The following is a 21,656-nucleotide window of genomic DNA, read 5'->3' as shown; positions in this document are numbered from 1 at the left end:
CTGGTCACCCTTGGCAACAGCAGCAGCGCTCATTTCCCTCTTCCTCCGATTAGGAAAAGCAGCTTGGTGCACATTTACATATTTAACAGAATTCAAATCTGGAACAAGCAAAGTGATGATGTGTTGAAGAGGAGAGGATTATGGACAAGGCTGCAGGTAGAGAGGGGAAATAGAAGCCAAGGCACTTTGATCTCCTATTCAATGGGGAAATGCCTTTTAATATTGTTATCAAATTATAAATCTTATTCCAGTCATCGTTGAGACTTCAGTGCTTGCTGTATGTTTGTTTACCTTTCATGTGGAATGAGGTGCATTTAATTACAAAGATCCACTGATGGGTTATGACCTCTCATCTGTGTCTCCTGCATGTAACCATAGCAACCACAGAGAAGGTACACAATTGACTGAGGCAAAGCAGATACAGCAGATACCAAAGCAGCAAAGAAAAGAAGCAAAAACAGAGATAAACCGGAGCAGAAAACGACCTTCACACAGGCAAAGATACACATCTACACATAACACAACAACAATTACACCTACAAGCATTAGAAATTACAAATATTGTTTATTTTCTCTGAGCTAGTAAACACAATCCAATGCTACTTAGTGTGATCTCATGTAAAAACTTTCTTTATGGGACTGAAAGTGATGGATGAACGCTGTGTTCTTAGAGCAGCAGCGACTCTGATCTGTCAGCCTCCTGTTACTTCCTGAACCTCTTAAACTCACTCAACCTGTCTGGACAGTATAATGCATCATGCGTGGGCGAGAGAGTGAGACAGAGAAAACAGCAGAGACAGACAGGTGGGGTCACTTATCTAGACTGAGATACCATCTCCAGAAACTAACATCTGATATTCAACATGCAGCATTTTCACCCTTAGCTTACATACTAAACAGATGCCACTTACAGCTGACACCCACCCACACACACACACACCCACACTTCCTGCTCAATATTATGGTGTCAGTTTCAACATAGAACACCGGCTCTTGGCACAGCATCACACCTTATATAACAATCTATAGAATACAAAATGTAGATCTCTGCACCTCTGCCATTCATAGATTGATCCTCTTTTTCTCCAGGCCCTCAGCTTCTACTTACTGCACTCGTTGCTAGGCAACAGTTCACACCCACATTCACATATTCATATTTTGGAATAAAAAAGCATTCAGTAGTCAATGAAGGCTTACAATGTGTGGTCATTTTTCACTTTGTTCCTTTGGCTCGGTGTTCAAACGGCTCAACTCTACCAAAAATAAAAGGGAAAGCAACCAAATCTGTCTGCCCTCCGAGTGGAACAGCAGAGAAATGCAGCGAGTGATGGTAAATATAAGAGAGAGAGACGTGACTCAAGAGAATCAGATTACAATCTCTCAATGCCAACACCTATAGACGGAGACCAGGCTTCATCTCAGGTTCAGGTCTGAGTGAGTGAGTGAGTGAGTGAGTGAGTGAATGAACGAATGAAGCAGGTGAGGGCTGAATAAGAGGCCGGGCGGCAGACAAGAGGATTAAAAGTGAGGAGCAGAATGGAGAGAGATTAAACATATACACACATACACACACACACACATACCTGCAAAATTCTGTCATGCACACCCAATCATGCCTACACACTTGAGAGCTGACGACACACAAGTTAAAACACGCAGTGAGAGGGCGTGTGTTCCTGCTCCTTTTTCTCAATAATAAGAAAGGGAACCGACAGCCAGAGAACCAGTCACTGCAGAAACATCCAATCTCATCATGATGTCAATCTGTGCTGTGAGTGACACACACCGTTGGTTTTCTTGAGGGAAACCTGATAGTTCATTTCACTGTTTCGTTACCGGCCGCCATTTTAAAGTGTAGAACTTTAAAAATGAGGTTACATGACATCATATGCGTCCGGTTATGACACGAGGCGACATCATCCTGACTCCTCCTAAACCCCTTCCAAGGAAACGGCAACCTCAGCGTTCTTTGTCAGCGGTGGAATTTTTTCCGGACGGCGACCCTTATAAAGCATGGGAAAGCCAGGAAGACAGAAGAAGGGAAGTGTGTGAGTGTGTGAGTGTGAGCCGCTTCTCTTTCTGTGACCTTCCGTCTCAGCCATTCATCACTGAAGCACGATTTAAACTGCAGACTACATTTCTGTCTGTAGCTCTCCGGTGATGGCTGTCGGTCAGTGGAAATACACAACATTCAAAGATCATTCTAAATTTGTGTGTGTGTGTGTGTGTGTGTGTGTGTGTGCGTGTGTGAGGAAGAGAGGAAGCGGGAGGGGGAAGCAACAACATGTCAAACAGGCGGTAGACGCTGACACAGAGAAACACAAAGGATACCACAAGTACAGAGAGAACACACACCACCGAACACACACACACACACACAGTATCAATGCATTTCTCTCATTCTAAATAAGCACAGCGCCGTATCTGCAGCCCACCTCCCCACCCGTGTCCTTTGTTTTCATTCAGTCTTTGCAGGAGTGAAGCCAGACTGGCACGTGGACCGTGTGAGTGCGGCTACGACCGTCCAGCGGGCAGCTGGGGCCCAACAGCTGGAGCCGTGCCCAGGATATGAGCTCCGGCCCTGCAAAGAGTGACCTATACACACATAGAGAGACACACACTGCTGTCTCCATGCCAGCCACTGCTGCTGCAGCTGCAAGGACATCTCCACTCCACAGACTCACCAGGCTGTGAGAACAGGAGGAGACTGCATCCAACCTGTGTGCCATGCTGCATTCACGGACTCAAACAATACACTCACACTTGTTATATCGCCATTGAGACAAGAGGGCACATTTCTTCAATATTGATCATCACAGTGATGACTGAAACAAGCTTTTAACCACTAGAAATTATTTTAATTTCAATTAAATTTTGACCTGGGAGCGTGATTCTCCTTATGCAGCCACATTCATGATCATATACCTGCGTGCAAAGACCATCACAGACAAGACACACGCATCCCTCCGAGCACACATTTGAACAACCCAACAACCCCGATGACAGCAACGCGGTGTGACCAGAGAGGGAAATGGCAGATACAGGAGAAAATGGCAACCATCTCATTTGCAACACACGGACACATAAGGACAATCATCGCCACATATATACTGTCGATGCCCCAATACGGCGAGGACGTAACCGCTTAAGCACCGTGCGTTAAAAAAAAGAAGAAGAAGAAGAAGAAGGAAGGTGTGCCGCCTTTGCGCACCGGCGGGCTCATCTTACCTGAATCGGGGTGAATCTTTTATACAGTCTTCAAAGTCCACCGTCATTTTTGCGTGAATCGTGTATTCCCCACTTCAGTACGCTAATATCATTGCCCGCAGCGGGATGTGGAGTGAACCGCAGGGAGTGTGTGGCTGTATGTGTGTGTGTGGCCGGCCGGTGTCCCCCTGTCGTGCAGCAGCTGTGTGTGTGTGTGTGTGTGTGTGTGTGTGTGTGTGTGTGTGTATCGCCCCTCTCCCGGTGGCACCGTGACACTGAATGCGAGCTCAGTGAGCGCGAGGAGGCGGATTAGTCCACTGACAAGGAGGAGGAGGAGTGGGGAGGGCGCGCGACCGGTGAGGTGCAACCTGACAGGGAACAGTGCCGACTAGTGGCCAGGACCAGTACAGACACAACCACAGCACGGGAGATGACAAATGGGGAGGATTTTGATTGGTAGGAACATAAACAAGATAAAGAAAATGAAATTAACAAAATGATGTTTCCTCAGCAATATATTTAACCATGACACGGAAGCTAATTTTAGATAAAATAACTGAGACATGACAACTATGTGATTGTAGAAAATAAATAAATAAATACACTATCTGCAGGATAAACACAGAATTTTAAAAAGTCTTACGTTGCTGTTGTTTTTTTATTGGTATATGAGGTATTTATTAGTTTGTTTTCTCCCTTTACAGTTGATATCAGACGCTGCAGAGACGAGTGACGACACACCCGAGACCACATTCATGACGGAATCAAAACGCGACGCGCAGAAAGCCCAGCATGTCTGAACTCAAACTCTCAGCCAAGGACAGTCAGACTCGTGTTTACAGTATAGTTAGTGTGTAATGCTGTGCGTCAGACATGTTACCTGAGGACAGACAGACTTCAGACGTTTTGTTGACACTTGCGGCGTTTGGACCTCTTCTGTCGCTTTACTCTAGTAATAATGAGGATATAAAGCTTTAACCGGAAACCAATTCATTTCTGACTTCTGGACTACAAATGGACAGCTGTACACGCTACCTCATCTTTTTTCAGTACATTGGAACGAAATACCTGTAAGATACACTGCAGGACCATGTTGGTTAGAAAATTAGTGTTATATTTATATTTATATTTATACATTTTTAATATTTCATTCATTAATAATGTTTTTCCTTTTTGTAGTGGTGTAGCCAGAATTCCTCCACACCAGCATTGGAAGAGAGGCGTCCAGAACCATTTGGAGGTCGGTTTGTACTAGAATTTAAACACATATATTACCTAATAAAAAAATGGATTTATTGAATTATTTTATGCATTGGTGTTATAAAGATTTAATCCAGGTCATTCAGGAAAATCACAAGTTTGTTAGAGCATTGGGGCTTTACCAGATCTCCAGTTCTTTTCCCCACGTTGGTGTTTTGTATAAACACAGGGTTGATGATGCACAGAGGCCTACACACTTTTAATCATGGACCTTTGAGGCTGGGAAACATGCGTCTTTGTGTGGGAGTTCTGAGCCGAGGTCACTTTTGTGATGGTTGGAAGATGACATCGCCGCACTTTTCTTCAGAGCCGACCTCAAGTGCTCTAACCTTTCTTCTAGAGTTCCACCAAAGCCACTGCAGGATGTGTAAAGATTTGTTTTATGAGAATTGCGTTTAGTTGTTAAGTTGTTACAGACGACTGGAATGTTTTTCCGTGTTTTGGTTTGCAAGATGAATTTCGTTGAGTATTTACTCGGAGAGAACGACATGCAGGAACACTGTGATCCAGGCGTTGCAGCCCCGTGTCCTTTCATTCCTCATATGCTGATCACATGCAGCTTCCTTCACTGCACTGACAGATATGTGGCTGCGTGTTAAACAGAGGCTCAAAGGTTCAGTAACTTCCAATATGTAAGAATTTACAAGCTTCAGTGAAACATAAACAAAAATTGGAGACATTTATCTCAGACTCAACATCCTACTGGAAACGGCACATTTGTGACTTGTGGAAATCGTAAAACAAAGGCCAGAATGTTTAGTTTGCTGAGGTCACTAAGCCGCACTTTTGTTTGACAAACTAAAATAATAATAGAGATTCCAGTGTGACCTAGAGGCCCTGCAGCAGATCGTTCCAGCCAATCAGCTGGTACTGATACAAATACTTTCCAAAGCTAAACCGATCGCTTAACCCACAACTGTGTATCTACGTTTCCCTCCGTCTGCCTGCAGGAGGCGGTAAGGAGGCTGAAGCCAGTTAACCCAGTCTCTCTGACGCTGTCCAGCAGGACAGACACCGGTGTCCACGCCCTGTCAAACTCCGCCCACTTCGACCTCCAACGCAGAAATGGCAAGCCGCCGTTTTCCGAGGACGTCCTGGTCGGCTCCCTCAACTTCCATCTCAAGGACGAACAAATCCGGTGAGTCAGAGACAGAGACGTGTTGTCCTCCACTCTTAGTCTAATTACCGTCTTATTACTCTCTGTCTACATTTTCTACATAGATGTAATTTTAGCTCTTTGCCTAAGGTGCTGTCTTTAAAAACTCATGATTGCATTACGTCATCGTCCAAACTCCTCAGGGCGATCGTGCATCATGGAAACCCTGCAGCATCGTGTTGAAAGCTTTCAAGTTTTGCACAGGCAAACATCCGCTTTTCTCGTTTTGTACAACAACAACATGTGCAGCGCCTGAAGACACGCTTCCTGTAATACAATCAAGAGAGGATCTGCATGCATGTAAGCTAAATACATGTATGTTGCCTCTGCTGCGACCTTTGAATTGAGGAGAAGTAGAAGAAGAATGAAGCTCTGAGCTGTGTGACAGACAGAGAAACAGCATGAAAGGTTGTGGTCAGTAGCTGAACCCCATGAAGTCTCTGGGGTCGTGATGATGATGATGATGGAACAGCAGCTGACTTCTCTGTTTCCGTCTGTGTGTCTCACCTGATAGCACAAATCCTCTTCTTAACGTCTTACTTGGAGGGAAGCCACGGTCACAGTCTGTGGCCTCCGGCTCCCTGCTTAGCTCTGCTGCCTCCTCTGATTGACCACCACAGATGTAAAGAAGATAGAGATTCCACACTGTGGACATGTTTCTCATCAGTGACCTGTGAGCCTGCGGGCCGCTCCGTGTGAAACACGAGGGAATCTGCTGAGGAGCCTAAAGGCGGCGTGTTGAACAGTGACCATCCTTAGTATCCTGCTTATGAAAGTACGACTTACCTACCTAGTGTCCCTTACTGTGCACTGACACACACACACACATACACACACACACACACACACACACACACACACACACACACACACACACACACACACACACACACAAGGCAGTATGGACATGCCCAAATATGCCTGTGCACATATTGTACATGTGACATCATCATCATCATCTGATCGAGCTCACGAACATTTACAAGTTAAGTATCAGACACTTTCACATTGACTTTACTTATTCGTTAAGGTCACCAATCAGATCACACACACACATATCCAGGCTCATTTGTGGAACCACGCGGCTCTCATGTTGGACTTCCGTCTAGAGGGAAAATTGTTGTTCTCTCTTTCGCTTTTGAACAGCTGAGTGATCCATCTGTGTGTGTGTGTGTGTGTGTGTGTGTGTGTGTGTTTTGCCCTTTCTGGAACAGCATCAAAGAGCATCATAACACAATTGGCCTTTCATGGCTCTTGGCGGCTGGTTGCCGTTGTGCCTTTGTGGCAGAAGCTGCAGCGGTGGCACTTTGCTCAGCGCTGCTGCTCTATGACAGAGCGATCTGTTTGAGTGACAAACAGAAAGAAAGAGTTTTATAAGGGAGCAAGTTGTTTGCTTTCTAAATGACTTCAGTGTGGATTTTGTACGAACAAATGTGGTAACATTTTAAATGAGTGCACAGCCGCTGTGTCTTTATTATTGAAATGTTTGCCAGAATATTCCAATCTTCATGGAGTCTGTCTGCAGCTTTTCATTGGGTTTGGTCACATCTCCGTTCTTGTTGCCAGGGTAACCCGTGCGCGCCGCGTGTCCGCTGATTTCCACGCGCGCTTCCGTGCGCAGTCTCGGACCTACGTTTACCGGGTGACCCTGGGAGCCTCCCACTACTCTCAGCTCCCCCTCACAGAGGCGGGGCTGTGCTGGCACCCCCGCAGCACGTGAGTCCACACACACACACACACACACACACACACACACACACACACACACACACACACACACACACACACACACACACACACACACACACACACACACACACACACACACACACACACACACACTCATTCATTCATTCATTCATTCATTCATTCATTCATTCATCCACACGTCTAGAACTGTGTTTCCTTTCTATAATAAAATTGAAGCTCAAATTAACACATGCGTCCACACACACACACCACAGCAGTCTTGTGACAGGCCTTGGGTAGACAATGGTGCGTTCAAAGACATCGGTCAAAACACAGCTCTTTATCTGCGCCAGCTTGTCCCTCAAAACAAAGACACCAATCAGCAGTTTGTGTCTTTAGAGGCATTTTGTGTTCTGGTCTTTCTATACTTTTTGGGGGAAAGTAGGGCAAAATAAGCTGCAGGCACACACACTCACACATTCTCTCTCTCTCTTTCCCTCCCTCCTCCCTCTCTCTCCTCCTTCCTATATCTCTATATTTTCTCCGTCTCACTCCTCTCTCCCTCTCTCATTTTCTGCAGCCGTCTCCTCCTCCTCCTCTTCCTCCCCTGGGCGTCTCTGCCTCAGCCGCTTCGCTCTCCTCTCTTTCATCTTCCTCTGGCTCATCATCATCGCCGCTCTTTCTTCTCCCACTGCAAAAAACCCCGACATAAAATCTCTCTCTCTCTCTCTCTCTCTCTCTCTCTCTCTCTCTCTCTCTCTCTCTCTCTCTCTCTCTCTCTCTCTCTCTCTCTCTCTCTCTCTCTCTCTCTCATTGTATTCCAGAATATTTCTCATTATATAAGTCAGCCTGTATAAATTGATCCTCTCTAGATGCAGGGACATGGCGTGTGCTGGCGTGTGCTGGCGGGTGCTTCACGTGTGCGCTGCGTCTCTCCCACTCAACCTTTCAGTAACCGACCAACCAAACCAGTATACACACTCTCACAGTCATCTGAAAGCGTCTCCTCCTGTGCAGCATCAGGACGCTGGACGTGGGCGCCATGAGCCAGGCCGCCGCCCTGCTGATCGGGACTCACGACTTCAGCAGCTTCAGGGCCGTCAGCAGCGACCTGCCCTTTAAAAGCCCGGTCAAGACGCTGGACGTTGCGACCGTACGGCCAGGAAACTCCTCCTTACTCACACACTTCCACAGGTACAAACACACACTTCCTTAAGTCTTTTAACTGCAGCACACAGGGAGGAAAAGCAGCAAACATGAGGGTCACAGATCTGAAGTGTGTTCATATTATATGAGAACCCAACGCACAGAACCGCCGACTGCGCTCTCAGCAGATCCGGTCTCATTCTTTACCCAGAGTGCACCGGGGCAGTTCACTTTAGCCTCGGCCAGGTTTCGCTCCTGTAGAAAGCCTGTGTGTGTGTGTGTGTGTGTTTATTTTTTTATGAGAGTCACTATTCTAAGTAGCAGTGATGAAACCAGGGGGAAACATATAAATAAATCTTGGTAAATGATTGAAAAGCCAAAGGTTGAGCTCAGTGTTTGACCCCAGAAACAGAAACAGCGTGTGTTTACTGGCATCCGCTGCTCTTCATCACATCCTCTGACTGACAGCAGGAGGAGGATGGGGGTAATTTTGTGATTAAATCATTAGAGGGAGAACACATAGGTACACACACACACACACACACACACACACACACACACACACACACACACACACACACACACACACACACACACACTTCCCCTCCCCCCATCATCCATAAGCTCACATCATTGCTGCTTCTCTCCCTTACGTATCAAATGTAAAGGGACAGCAGAGCGCTGACTCAAATTTGCATGTGACCCAGTTATTTCCTCATGCTTCTTCACTCTATTCACACTTCCCTCCCCAAAAAAAAACAAAAATGGCTGCTGCGGCTGTGAAACGTGATAGAACAGGAAAAAGAGGGATCGCATGTCAGAGCGGATTCATATTTTCTGTGGCGTTTGTTATCAATCCTATTGGCCTGAGCTGCATGTGACATTTAAAGAGATGGGAGCAGGATGATGTGTGTGTGCCATCAGCATGAACGTCACATCAGCCACACACACATACACACACACACAGAGCAGGAAACCACCGGAATACCAACAAAGGAGAGGCACATAACACACACTACACATGAGATCTTTGTCAGCAGGAATGAAGGATTCAGACCAACACAGCTCCTGAAATCAATGCAGTCAGCTGTGTGCTATGTGTGTATGACATAATGCTGCTAAACATGTAACAGAAATAAGTAAGTAGGTATCATTTCTAGCCATACTGTGTCCATAATATGAACCATGACATCATATATTCTCATTTTCCAGAGAGATTCCGATGTGGGAGTTGACTTTTAAAGGCAGATCTTTCCTCTATAAGCAGGTTTGTTCCTCTTCCATGACTTATAACTGAAATTTGCCACATCTTGCTGTTGGTGTGAGTTAATGTGATGGAGCTGCAGTTCTTTGCATGGAAGTAGTGCCTCCTGCTGGCTGTAACAGAGAAATACAGATGTGTTTTGACCTGAACTAATCCTCATTTTATGTTGTACTGTGTGCATGAGTTTAAGGGGCAAATTCTTTTAGTTGTTGTAGTATGAAAGCGTTTATTAGCTGATTCTTTGTGTTCTAGGTGAGGAGGATGACGGGGGCTCTGGTGGCTGTGGGCCTGGGTCAGCTCTCTGTGTCCCAGCTGAGGGAGATCATGGAGGCTCGGGACACGCTGGCCTACCCAAACGGCCTCTCTGCTCCAGCTGATGGCCTCTTCCTCACTGCAGTGGACTACAGAGAGGAAGGTAAAGAGGCCTTGTGTCTATCAAGAGTGAAAACCCTGACACTTGCTTTGTTGTTTTGTGTGTGTGTTGCATTCAAGGACTAACAAAGCCAGGCCATACTTAAACATTGTGGTTTTATCCTGTATATATTATATTTAGATATTATTGAAGTTACTGTTGTGTCGATACCAAATGTGGACTGAACATTGTTACCTTTTCACATTGGACTGTGCTGCTGAAATGAGCACATAATGTCAAAGCGATTGCTAATTTCTGTGTAAAGTTTACAACTTCTCTTTCCATCTCATCAGACCTGCAGCTTCCCCAGCAGACCTCAGAGGAGCAGCGCCCCTCCAGTGGAAACTTGGATTAGTTCCACTTCAGTACCATTTTGTGTCATATTTAATAATCATTTTTTATCTGAATGTTTTGTATTTCTTCTTGGATCATTCTGTAAAATAAATTAAAAAATTGAAGACCATCCATACAGATTAACATCTACATATTCTTTTAATTCAACATATTTAGAATACACAACTGTGTCCATGAACGCAGCTCAGCTACAGAATGCCACACACACCTTGATCCTATCGATGTCTAAGCAAGATCTTGATGTTACACAAGGACAACTGGCCTTCAGCCTGTTCAGGCAGTGAGACTCCTACATATACACGTGTTAACTGGGTGTCGGTAGGTCGTGACAGTTATCTAACGAGGTTACAACATGTGGAGTGTTGGGTTCTATAGCCAAACTGCTGTGTGTCCATGGTTCTGAAACAGTGGTATTACATTATAGATTAGTCCACGCACACACCCATTGATAATGTCTACATCCATATGTCCAAATAACACTGCATACTGTGTCCCAGTCTTCCATTCTGATGGATTTTCAGCACTCTTACTTAATAATAATTTGGCTGCATTTGTTCATTGAGTAAAGTGATTTTCAAGCAGTCGCCCATAAAGTCCATACAACCAGACAAGCACCGGCCCTCTTCTCTGTACCGGTGAGAGCCAGATGAGGTTTGTAGAAGGTCCAGATTGACCAATCACTGTCCGTTAAGTTCCAGTGTATTGATCGCATACACCAGCCATCGCACCGTTTCCCCAATTTAGCACAGTCACCCATTGATGCAAGTGCTGCCTCTCTCATAATTGGACCTCTAAAGGAATGTTTTTGCACTTCTTAGAAGCGACAGTCTGTCCGTAATTTAGTCACACTATTTCATTGACCTAATGTTTTCAATATGTACACAAGTACACGTTTTCAATCCATGCGACCGTTTTGGGGCGACACAGTAAATCTGATTGGCAAAGGTCCTGTGGTCCTCAAGTCAAATCAGCATTTGGTTTCACACAGATAATTCACACATCCTAAAGACTCCTAGAACTCAAGATATCATCAAAATTTCAAGTGTTAGTCAGAACATGAAGCCCAATGTCTTTAAATATCCATAACAAAATCATATATGTATATATAATGCACTTGAGGAAGGCCTTGCGTAAAATTTCAACTCACAATCCTTAATAACAGCACAGTTTGGGTGAAGACTTCAGCTGTCTGAGGTCAAAACTGGAGACCCTGATTGAAACGATTGTGCGGGACAGTGAGACGCCAAGGGACACCGGTCACATCGTTTACATTTGATAAAATCAAATCTGAAGCGACACAGATGAAGGACAAAAGGGGCCCGATGATGAATGTTTAAGACTTTAAAATGATACACATGAGGAGATGCGTGGTTGGCTGATGACCAATGACACAGACTTTACTTAGAAGAAGTCAATCTTCACTCTAGGGAGCCTTTTTTTTGGCATTTGACTACACACCCTGATGCTAAAACTGAGGTTACTTCAGAATTTATTCAACTATCACCATTACAGATGGATAGCGTTTGATAACAGCTATCACAGGTTGAAAGCTTTTGCATAGACCCTTGAAACCCAAACATCACCATCTCTATGTAATCTGTATAATGTAGCTACCACTCAGTGCAGCATACCCAACTTCACCCTTTGTACCGAGTTTTGGTAGTCATACCAGTCAATAAACGCTGATAGGTTACATTCAGTTTGAGTATAATCTACTGTTTGAGTCGTCACTAAGTGGCACATACACACACGGTTGTTTTCCTGATTGAGTTTTTGTGTTGAGAGAAAATAGCATCTTGCATTCTGCACCACGGGAGCCAGCGCCACAAAGTCTCTATATCCATTTCTACATAGAACAGAGTCAAATAGATCTGCTTCATCTGCAGCATCAACAATACATGGCTACAAACTTTATTCAGGAGTACAAAGAGTGAAATGGGTATGTGTCAGAGGTTTATAAAATGCTCATCTGAGAGAAGACGTCCACGTGTAAACATATGATCTGTTTGTGGGGTTTTTTTTGCGCTTTTCTCAACTAAAAAAAATCTAAATAAAAGCATAAAAACACTGTAGGAGCGTACAGTCCTTGGGAGAGCGTACAGGAGGAGGAGGGGGGAGTCGTGTAGGCGTCGTTCATGCGGCCGTGCGTTCTCTTTAGCTGGAGATTTTCTCAATTTCGTCCAGGTCGTCCGTGTCCAGCTTTTCAATTTTCTTATCTGGAAAACAAGACACGGTCGAGTTTAAACTCAAATCACTAACTATCACCAAAAAACAGTTATCAGCTGGATTCTCTCTGTGTGAGTGTGTGAGTGTGTGTGTGAGTGAGTGTGAGTGTGTGCTTACTGAAATGCTCCTGGATCCTGATGAGGATGTTCATGCTCATCTTGCTGTCCACCATGTTGATAGCCAGTCCCCTTTTACCAAATCGACCCGTGCGGCCGATCCTGTGCAGGTACGTCTCGTTGTCCGGGTTACCATCCTTGTCTACTGGCAGGTCGAAGTTGATCACCACGGAAACCTGCTCGACATCAATGCCTGATTGAAGGAGAAGACGGGGGGGTTAATACCGTCCTGTGCCTTTGTTACAGAGAGCAGTGTGTCCCAGCTCCTCTGCTGATCTGAGCTGGTGAGCGACTCCACCGCACCGTGGAAAGCAGTTATGCTGCAATGTGCAAATAAATGCAAATGACATAAAGTCAGTAAAGTGAAACCGCCAGCTCACATGCAGTGAGAGTGAAGTATCTGTGGCTTTGTTTCACTATGTGGATATTGAGGTTGAGTGTGTGTTTGTGTGTGTGTGTGTGTGTGTGTGGAACGTAAACAGATCAGTGCTGCTGCGGGCGGGAGCAGAGTCACAGGAGGTTCACAGAGAACTCTCCCCAAAACGTCACCAAAAATAATGTACAGCTTAACACATCTTCATTCTAAACACTTAGCAACACAATCCTGCCTTAGTTGTGTGATCGTCTCCAGTGAGAGGCTGTTAATAAGGAACCAAATGAAGGTCTGTTTGTTCTCACCTCGCGCGCACACATTTGTCGTGACCAGGACCTTCTCCTTGCCGTCCCTGAAGCGCTCGATGACGGCGGCCCTCTGCTCCACCTGCATCTCTCCGCTGAGCAGCGCCACCTGGTGACCCTCCCTGGACAGCTCGCCTGCCAGCCAGCCTGCGGTCTTCCTCGTCTAGACCACAAACAACACAAATGTCACATGAAGTCACATCTGTCATGTTCACAAATATGAGTATTGATCTTTCAGCAAGAGTTAGTTTGAAAGAAGGCATCAAAGTATTCAAGCAAAACACAGAACTCGCACGAGAAGTAGAACGAGAACTAACAAGAGCATGAAGACAAACTCACATGGCAGAAGATCATGGCCTGGGCAATGGTGATGGCGCCGTAGATGTTACAGAGGGCCTCGAACTTTTCCTCCTTGCAGTTGCACAACACGTAGTACTGTTTGATGGTGTCCAAGGTCTCCTCCTCCCGCTTCAGCTTGATGATGTTGGGGTCAGGGACGATGCGCTGGGCGAAGTTCCACACCGTCTCTTCAAAGGTGGCGGAGAACAGCAACATCTGGCAGTTTTTAGGCAGCAACCTGGATGCCGGGGAGGAAGGGGCGAAGACGTCAAAACGTGTTTGCGGAGGATTTTGGCAAAAACAGCAGGGGAGACGGGGGAGAATTACAGGGCGTGTGTGTGTATGAAATGCATTGTGGATTATTCTAACCTCTGTATGCGGATGCTCTGGTCCTGGTGACCCTGCGTGGCGATCATGACGTCGGCCTCGTCCAGCACAAACACCTTGATCTTCTTGGGGTCTATGAAATGGAACTTCTGGCACCAGTCCAGCATGGTACCGGGCGTACCGATGACTATGTGGTCCTGCAGCTTCATGCCCCTCTGCACTGCAACACAAACAAACAAGTCATTTTCAGTCACACTCCTGTTGGTGCTGCTGCCTGGAGAAACACCTGAGAGAGAGCGAGAGAGAGAGGCGCTTACACTTGTTTCCTCTGATGGCGTAGACCAGTTTGACCTCAGGGTAGTATTTCCCCATCTGCTCGATCACTTTCCCCGTCTGCAGAGCGAGCTCGTATGTGGGCGACACGCAGAGGCACTGAGGCAAGAGGACACATTGAGGCCCGGTGAACGTGGGGACAGACAGGATGTCACAAATATACAAACCTAAACATGCAGCTATGGCGGAAAACGACAACTTAGAGAACTTCAGACTGCATCACTTTCTTAAATTTAGAGAAATCTTGGAGTGTAAAGTCGACATAAACCCACCTGGGGATATCTGTTGTTGGGGTCGACGTGGCTCAGCATGGCCAGGACGAAGGCGGCCGTCTTCCCCGTTCCCGACTGCGACTGGGCGATCAGATTCTGTGGACTGGAGGACAGGGAACGCTGGAGGTCAGGCTCGAGTCGTCTTTTCGCGGTGAATAAATCTGGTTTTATAGTTTATCGGTCCTTTTACAGACGAGCCCACAGGTGGACATAAGTGGTTATAAAACCGAACAACACTTTCATCCGACTCGTAAAGAAAAAGAACCACTTTAGTTTTATGTAGTATTATTATTATTTGATGAACACTACAGAGCGACACAGAGCGGCAGGGAGCACTCACGGTTCTGCCAGCATCATAGGTAGGGCGGTCTCCTGGATCTTCGACGGCCGGTTGAAGCCCATCCCGTACACGCCCTTCAGCAGCTGAGGTTGGCTGCACACAGAGGAACATAGAGTGTTAGAATGTGCACGCTCAGCAGAAAGCGCTTCAGATCTTCCACAACAAATCATAAAGCGGTTGAGGTGAAATGAACATCCGTCACTTTTGACAGCAAACCGGAACATTGAGATCAAACTGAGGTGTGGCTTTGACCTCAGTTCCTCCTGTGTAATAATAACTAAACCCTCTAGGTGAGGTGACTCACAGTCGCAGCTCCTCAAAGGACTTGACCGAAAAGAGCGGCGAGTTCGGATCTTTCTGAAGAACCTCCACTTGATTCGTAGTGTTGACCAGATTGTTTCGTATCAGCTTGTTCAGCAAGGACTGAGCCGCTTTGTCATCTGGGGGGGGGGAGAGGGGAACAAAACAAATGATTTCAAGGCGGCGTTGTTGCCGACAAAGACAACCAAACAAACATAACGAATACATAAAGAAATGTAAAAACAAATACAGAAAAACTAATACATTTATGAACATTTTAACAAAGAATGTCCTCTGCAACATTGCCTCTCTCAATGATTTATGATTCTATACAGTTTGATGCCTTATTAACACGTTGGCTTGTGTGTGACGTCACGTCATATGAAGATTGTGGAGGAAATTTCACAGATTGACAGTTAAAGTATGACTTCTCCTTCTTCCTCTCCCTTCTCACCCTCTTCTGAAGGCTTCGCTGCGTCTGCTGAACCTTCTGTCTTTGGCGCTGCGCTGCTGGGCTCTGTAACGTTTGCGGCGGTGCCTGAAATAAACAACAACAACAACAACACACAAATGACGAACGCTGTTCTGATTGTTATCGTTTAATGTCGCTAACTATCATATTTAGCTTTAAGTACGTACCGTTCTCTTCTGGTTTCTCTCTTAATTGCAGGTTACCGATCTGCGGAGAGGAACGTGCGAGTGAGTTTACAGCAGTTAAGATTGTTAACACACGGAACACAAACTAAGCTAATTAGCTGCTAACGCTGCTAAGTGAGCTACACAGCGTTTCAGCACTTAGGTAGCTCAGTTAGCCCGTTAGCAGAGTTAGTTTCATTTTGTCAGCGACCAAAGCTGCCACTCCTCAATAACAGCTTCGTAAATAAGAAGTCACTGTGACATTAACATTACGTTGTGTCGATAATTATCAAGTTGTCAATAATGTAGCGCAGCAGGCCAGCGCTCACTTTAAACAAGCTAACAACATGTTAGCGGCGCGTGCGCTACGTAAGTTAAACGCGTTTACCGATTCCGCCGCCGCTTCCTGCTCGTCCACCGCCTGTGCCCAGGAGTCCGTGGCCATTGTGAGGGGGTTTCTTCCTTGTTTTTATGTCTGGTCAGGATAAAAACAGACAGTATATCTATCTTAAACAGAGGACTCGGTATTGTTGCAGTAACTATTTCCACAATGGCGTGCCGAAACCGACTCCGGCCAGACGTGCGACGGCTCACGTGTCCGGGCGGCAGCAAGGGCGGATTAAGAAAGGTTCCTACCTACAAAGAGGGAAGTGTTGCTTTGCTCAGCCTGTAAGTGGAGCCAAAAACTAAGACGCAAACGTTGCAGGACTATTCCCCATAATGACGCCATTAATGACATCATGAATCGAACTACACTAGCACACATCAAAATGGTATCATGAATGATCTCACAGTTGTTAAACTAGTACCCTTCCACACGATTCCTGATGTCACAGTTACTATGATACAGTTGACACATTCGACATGAGGTAACTCTGACTTCAACCAGTATGAGAGACAAGACTCTAGTCAATTAAATGCAGCCGCAGAATAATGTGAAGACTATCATTTAGAAAGCAGGATCTTATGAACATTTTATGAACATTAACTAACTAATTAATTAATTAGTTAGTTAATGTCAAATTAATCTTCCTGTTTGAATGCACAGCTTTTGGGGAAAACACATGTACATGTTTCCAAAAGAAAATTGAAGTACTCCAGATCAAATGAAGGGATTTTTCTATATAGTGGACTTTCTCTACGATGTTTGTCTCTAATTAGCTCATTCAAATCCAATCTGATAAAAAAATCTGATAAAAAAGCAAATAGGGGAAAAATGAAGTTAAGAGCAAAGTTTACATCATCTCCCTTGATTCCAGAGGCAGATTAGGACTGTTACTCATTGAGATAATTAAACATTACTTTCTGTGAGGAAACTTTTGAACACCATCATGAGATCACTGCATGCAACCATTTTTTCCCTCTAGCCAAGCAATCTGTTCAGTCACCTGGCACAGCTCAGTGTAGAGCTGGAGTAGAGTTAATAAGTAAGCTTTGTTGGTTTTCGGCCTGTAATGGAAACCAAGCTATTAACCAGAGCTGGCCTCCATAAGGACCGTAGCGTATCACCCAGGGTCACCTCTGGAGCCAGACTGCTGTGGCTGGCTGCTCCTTAAATGATTGCGGAATTGATTTCACACATTTCCTCTGCTCCGCTGGGATAGATGGATAGATGATGACAGTGGCTTTGGATTGTGTTGAAGAAGATTACATTGATCTCTGTTCCGCTGTCACCCGATGGTCAATAGCACTTGTGTGTGTAAGTGTGTGAGTGTGCGTTTTTGTGTGTGCGTGTGTGTGTGTGTGTGTGTGTGTGTGTGTGCGTGCGTGTGTGTGTGTCAGCCAGCATATCCACAAGCTTGCACGTGCCTGTGTTTGTGGGTGTGTGTAAACATGTGACATCGAGCATGTGTGTGATAGATAGGATACAGGCAGACTCTTTAGATCCTCAGTTTGGAGACAAATTTGTTGAAGGCTTGAAAGAGTCTGAGTTTAACGCTGCCTCCAATCAGCTGCCTCGCTGGAGGTATCCATGGCAACTGAAAGAGTAAAAGTGTGGTTTGAGGTCTCCAGAGAATTTGGAAGAGACAGAGAAGAGGACTTTGTATTGCCACATGAGGACTCATTTCAAGCTCTGAATATGACAGAGAGGTTATCAAAGTAGAGTGGTCGCAGTAAAATTACCGAGCTATGTGTGAACAAGCACAAAAAGGAAAAGCTCAGTCCACAAATTCATAATGTGAGACGGCACAGTGGCTGTTTAGACGCAGCAAACAATGTCATTGTTAGTTAGGCAGAAATAATGAGCTGATGTGAGACTTGACTGATAATGATAGTAGAGTTATAATTCTATAAAGTTAAACAGGGGATAAATAAAGTCATAAAACTAGAAGGGCACTCATTAGAGATCCTACCTCCACCAAGGCCAAACTGACAATATATGATATAAATTTTTTTAAATGGATCCCAGTCTTCCCATTGGATTTTCCTCCTCTGCTACTCTCCTCCAAGCTACTGGGAGCAGCCTTGGTCAAGGGTAATGGCTGGAGCATAAACACAACATGTTTTTTGATAGTGGGAGAGATGCAGGGGACTCGCAGGAAACCCAACAGAGATGTGGGATAATTTCACCGTGCAAGGAACCCTGTAACACCAAGCTGGCCTGAAAGAGAAAGAAACAACAACATTTATAGTCCAACATTTAAAGCTCCACTTGCTTTATTTTTCACAATTTTTTTCCTTTGAGCTTTATGTATGACCTTCGATGACCTTTGGTCCCATCAAACATGTTCTTTGTTGACAGTAATGATGAATGAAAAAAACACATTGACAATTAAAGATAAAATAATGAATTAAGCTTAAATGTCAAAAGACAAATTTTTTAAGATAAATTAATAAATTGGTTTACAGCTATTCTCATAAATTACTATTGTTGTTGTTGCTGTTGTTGTTTTTGTTATCTAGTGGGGCCCCCTGGTGGCTGCAGTGGCTCTGATATGCTCCTCATGGTTCTGGTTTGGATGAATAGCATAACTGTCCTTGACAAAGGTGCTACATCTAATGAGCGCATGTATCATTCTCACGATGGTGGTCAACACGGCTCCACTGTGAATGCCGGCTGTGTAAAACCATGCAGCAGTGACACGTCAGTGACAGCTTCTCCTGCCTTGCACTTTTACTACCTCCAACATGGAGGCATTCAGGTCCTAAGCTGTCAGCTAATTCATCTGAATTAAAGGAAGCCAAATCCTGTAAACACAGCGTGGCTGCATGGGTCCACAGGGAGAGTGAGTGAGTGAGCGAGAGAGAGAGAGAGAGCGAGAGAGAGAGAGAGAGAGAGAGAGAGAGAGAGCAGTAAGAGGAAGATTAAGGGCAGATTCTCCCCAGACCTCTTCTCCCACTTCCTTCTCCCAGAGTCATTAGGATTCATACCCATGATTCTCCATTCTGTGCTGGCTCCTCACTGCTGCTCCATGCATCTTTTGCAAGAAAAAAGAATCCGCGCGCCCACGCTAGAATTAAAATGGTGATGCAGCACTTGTTTTCTGTCAACAACAGAGCATAAAAGACACAGGGAAAGAGAAAGTAAGAGGGAAAAAGACATACTGTAGGTAGGTGTGTGTGTGTGTGTGTGTGTGTGTGTGTGTGTGTGTGTGTGTGTGTGTGTGTGTGTGTGTGTGTGTGTGTGTGTGTGAAGAGAGAGAGAGAGAGAGAGAGAGAGAGAGAGAGAGAGAGAGAGAGAGAGAGAGAGAGAGCTGGTTGGTATTCCTCAGGCTTAGCCAGAGAGGCTGATGGTGCAGAGTGGACATCACCAAGGAATTTCAATGTGGATGGAATGGCTTTGCTGTTGTCAGAGTCAAGGCTACAGTTCCTCCTGCATTACAGGCACGACTATTTTACAAACCACTGCATGTTTATTAATGGCTACCCAGAGCAGCAATGTGCTGTAAGTCTGTAAAGGTGGACCAGGACTCATACAGCTTCAGCCTGCAGCACATACGTAAACATGACGTAAGATGACTTCACTGTGTCAGCCCAACCTGAGGGAACATCCTGCCTAATGGACCTCTCAAAGATTCTGTTCATTTTGGTATTTTTCTTTATCATTACATTTCTCATTAGCATAGAATGAATGGGTTTCCTGTACACATTCCGGAGCTCGAGCCTTGAGAATTCCCATTCATAATTGAGTTAAATGGAAGCTTAATCTCTATTCAGGATATCTGTCCGTTACATCTGTCCCTTCATTTTACTCTGTCAGTATAAAATAAAGTGAAGGTGAATTTTTATTTAGTAAGGATTATTTGGGAAGTCCTGTTCTGTATCACTATATATTCTCACTATATGTATTTACATTTTGTTTTACTTGTTTTTGTACTTTATTTGCCTGCAGTTCTGTAGGTTTGTGTAAATCTTCGGGGCTCTCAAATGTTTCTGTGACTCTAGTTTTGGATAGATACACACGGCCGAAGGCAGCAGCAGGCATCAGCAAGCATCAGCAGACTGAGGATGAAATCAAAACTTTTCTGAATCTAATACCGTCTGTGAGAAATACATAAGCATGAAGTTAGATGGAGAACTAGAGCGAAATACATCATTATGGTGGCCACTGCACTTTGTCTGCTCGCTCTCACAGCCTGATCTATTCCAACTAGAGTCAACAAAGGCTGCAGCTCCTGAACCCTCAGTGCTACCAAGACTCCACAAACTCTCAGATTCACTGGTGCTGCACATCGTCAAAGGGTCCTGCCAGTTTTAAGTTTCCTTTGAATTGATGACCTTAACTGCAACCCTAAACAAACACTGAGAAAGATGAAAATCTTGTGTTAACTCAGCCAGTTCAGGAGCCATTTTGTTTAACAAAAGAGAAAAGAGAGAGGAGGAGCTCGCTCAGTGTTCATTTCATTGCTTTCTCTGTTGATATTTCTGGTGTTTTCACTGAACTCTTCACTGAAGTTCTCTAATTTTGCAATGTTTTACTGCTATTCACTAATGTCTCTGTGATGATCGAGCGTCCATCATCCCTCCATTCAGACTCAGGTCCCATTAAATCCAACCAACTCATTCAATCAACAGCTGGATTATTACATAACGCACAGTGAACCCCAATAACTGCCTGTCCTTTGACAATTCTGGAACAGATTAAACTGACTGTTCTCTTGCTCATGCAGTCTGAAGTTCAACTGTCATTGACAATCTTGTGGCTGTGTTCATTCATCTCCTGAGGCTGTGGAGCTTCAAGGCTGTCAAGCCCCGGCTCAACAATTTTCTATTCACTGATAATTTATTGATGGTGGGCAATCAAATTGCATATTAATAATGTAGAAGGGCTCAGTACAATGTTGATACAAAACACCCTTTCAGTCCGGTTCATTCATGCACACAGACCTGCAGACATACGTATGTGCTGGCTTCAGTCCCACGTGGTCCAGCACTGACACAATGCAGGATTCTAATCTGCATCACTGAGCTGCAGAATGACAGAGATGATGGAGAAACTGCAGTAAAAATGTTTCTCTCTCTTATGAATCGCTCTTTGAAAATGCATGCAGGATAAAACCCCGGAGTTAAATAATTGGGCTTTTAAAAAAAAAAAGGGGGGGGCAGAAACATGCACACTACAAAGAAACTGATACAAAGTACAAGGGCAAACTGCTCAGC

The 21,656-nt window shown here is 44.9% G+C and overlaps 3 protein-coding genes across 6 annotated transcripts in view; 1 reads left to right on the top strand and 2 right to left on the bottom strand.

Moving 5' to 3' along the window:
• The window catches only part of LOC142991237 (arf-GAP with coiled-coil, ANK repeat and PH domain-containing protein 3-like), a 37,609-nt gene extending 34,138 nt beyond the window's left edge, over positions 1-3,471 (bottom strand). The window contains exon 1 of one of the 3 annotated variants that reach the window (XM_076141291.1): positions 3,229-3,471. In XM_076141291.1, the coding sequence (XP_075997406.1) occupies positions 3,229-3,275 (47 nt within the window). In that variant the 5' untranslated portion in view covers positions 3,276-3,471. The remainder of the gene's footprint in view (positions 1-3,228) is intronic. The other 2 variants (XM_076141290.1, XM_076141292.1) reach the window with 2 other exon arrangements.
• pusl1 (pseudouridine synthase like 1) lies at positions 1,703-10,594 on the top strand. Of its 2 annotated transcripts, none has more exons than XM_076141295.1 (9): positions 1,703-1,771; positions 3,912-4,277; positions 4,387-4,447; positions 5,418-5,605; positions 7,190-7,339; positions 8,330-8,506; positions 9,671-9,725; positions 9,975-10,137; positions 10,428-10,594. In XM_076141295.1, the coding sequence occupies exons 2-9, from the start codon at positions 4,222-4,224 to the stop codon at positions 10,487-10,489; spliced, it is 912 nt and encodes a 303-aa protein (XP_075997410.1). In that variant the 5' UTR covers positions 1,703-1,771; positions 3,912-4,221; the 3' UTR covers positions 10,490-10,594. The 2 variants fall into 2 exon arrangements, with proteins under 2 accessions (XP_075997410.1, XP_075997409.1); XM_076141294.1 differs by lacking the exon at positions 1,703-1,771 and adding an exon at positions 3,571-3,663.
• A 13-nt stretch (positions 10,595-10,607) lies between these two features.
• On the bottom strand, positions 10,608-16,650 carry LOC142991238 (ATP-dependent RNA helicase DDX19B-like). Its single transcript, XM_076141293.1, has 12 exons — positions 16,444-16,650; positions 16,059-16,098; positions 15,874-15,957; positions 15,424-15,559; positions 15,120-15,212; positions 14,780-14,882; positions 14,492-14,606; positions 14,217-14,394; positions 13,848-14,085; positions 13,509-13,671; positions 12,832-13,023; positions 10,608-12,704 (listed from the first exon to the last, which is right to left on the bottom strand). The coding sequence occupies exons 1-12, from the start codon at positions 16,498-16,500 to the stop codon at positions 12,643-12,645; spliced, it is 1,461 nt and encodes a 486-aa protein (XP_075997408.1). The 5' UTR covers positions 16,501-16,650; the 3' UTR covers positions 10,608-12,642.
• Positions 16,651-21,656: the final 5,006 nt, after the last annotated feature.

This window comes from Genypterus blacodes, unplaced genomic scaffold (genome assembly GCF_046128005.1).
Source record: "Genypterus blacodes isolate CSIRO-AG114 ecotype Tasmania unplaced genomic scaffold, CSIRO-AGI_Gbla_v1 ptg000017l_1, whole genome shotgun sequence".
Lineage (NCBI taxonomy): Eukaryota > Metazoa > Chordata > Actinopteri > Ophidiiformes > Ophidiidae > Genypterus > Genypterus blacodes.
Note: the sequence above shows the minus strand (reverse complement) of the source record. Positions and strands in the feature narration are given on the sequence as shown.

What these genes read in the sequence shown, in the direction of transcription:
- pusl1 (XM_076141295.1), top strand. Translation starts at nt 4,222, where the DNA reads ATGGACAGCTGTACACGCTACCTCATCTTTTTTCAGTACATTGGAACG. An exon ending in CTCAAGGACGAACAAATCCG is followed by an intron (nt 5,606 to 7,189) that starts GTGAGTCAGAGA and finishes TCTTGTTGCCAG; the next exon opens with GGTAACCCGTGCGCGCCGCG. An exon ending in TTACTCACACACTTCCACAG is followed by an intron (nt 8,507 to 9,670) that starts GTACAAACACAC and finishes CTCATTTTCCAG; the next exon opens with AGAGATTCCGATGTGGGAGT.
- LOC142991238 (XM_076141293.1), bottom strand. Translation starts at nt 16,500, where the DNA reads ATGGCCACGGACTCCTGGGCACAGGCGGTGGACGAGCAGGAAGCGGCG. An exon ending in AGCGAAGCCTTCAGAAGAGG is followed by an intron (nt 15,560 to 15,873) that starts GTGAGAAGGGAG and finishes CCCCCCCCCCAG; the next exon opens with ATGACAAAGCGGCTCAGTCC. An exon ending in CAGAGCATCCGCATACAGAG is followed by an intron (nt 14,086 to 14,216) that starts GTTAGAATAATC and finishes CCCGGCATCCAG; the next exon opens with GTTGCTGCCTAAAAACTGCC.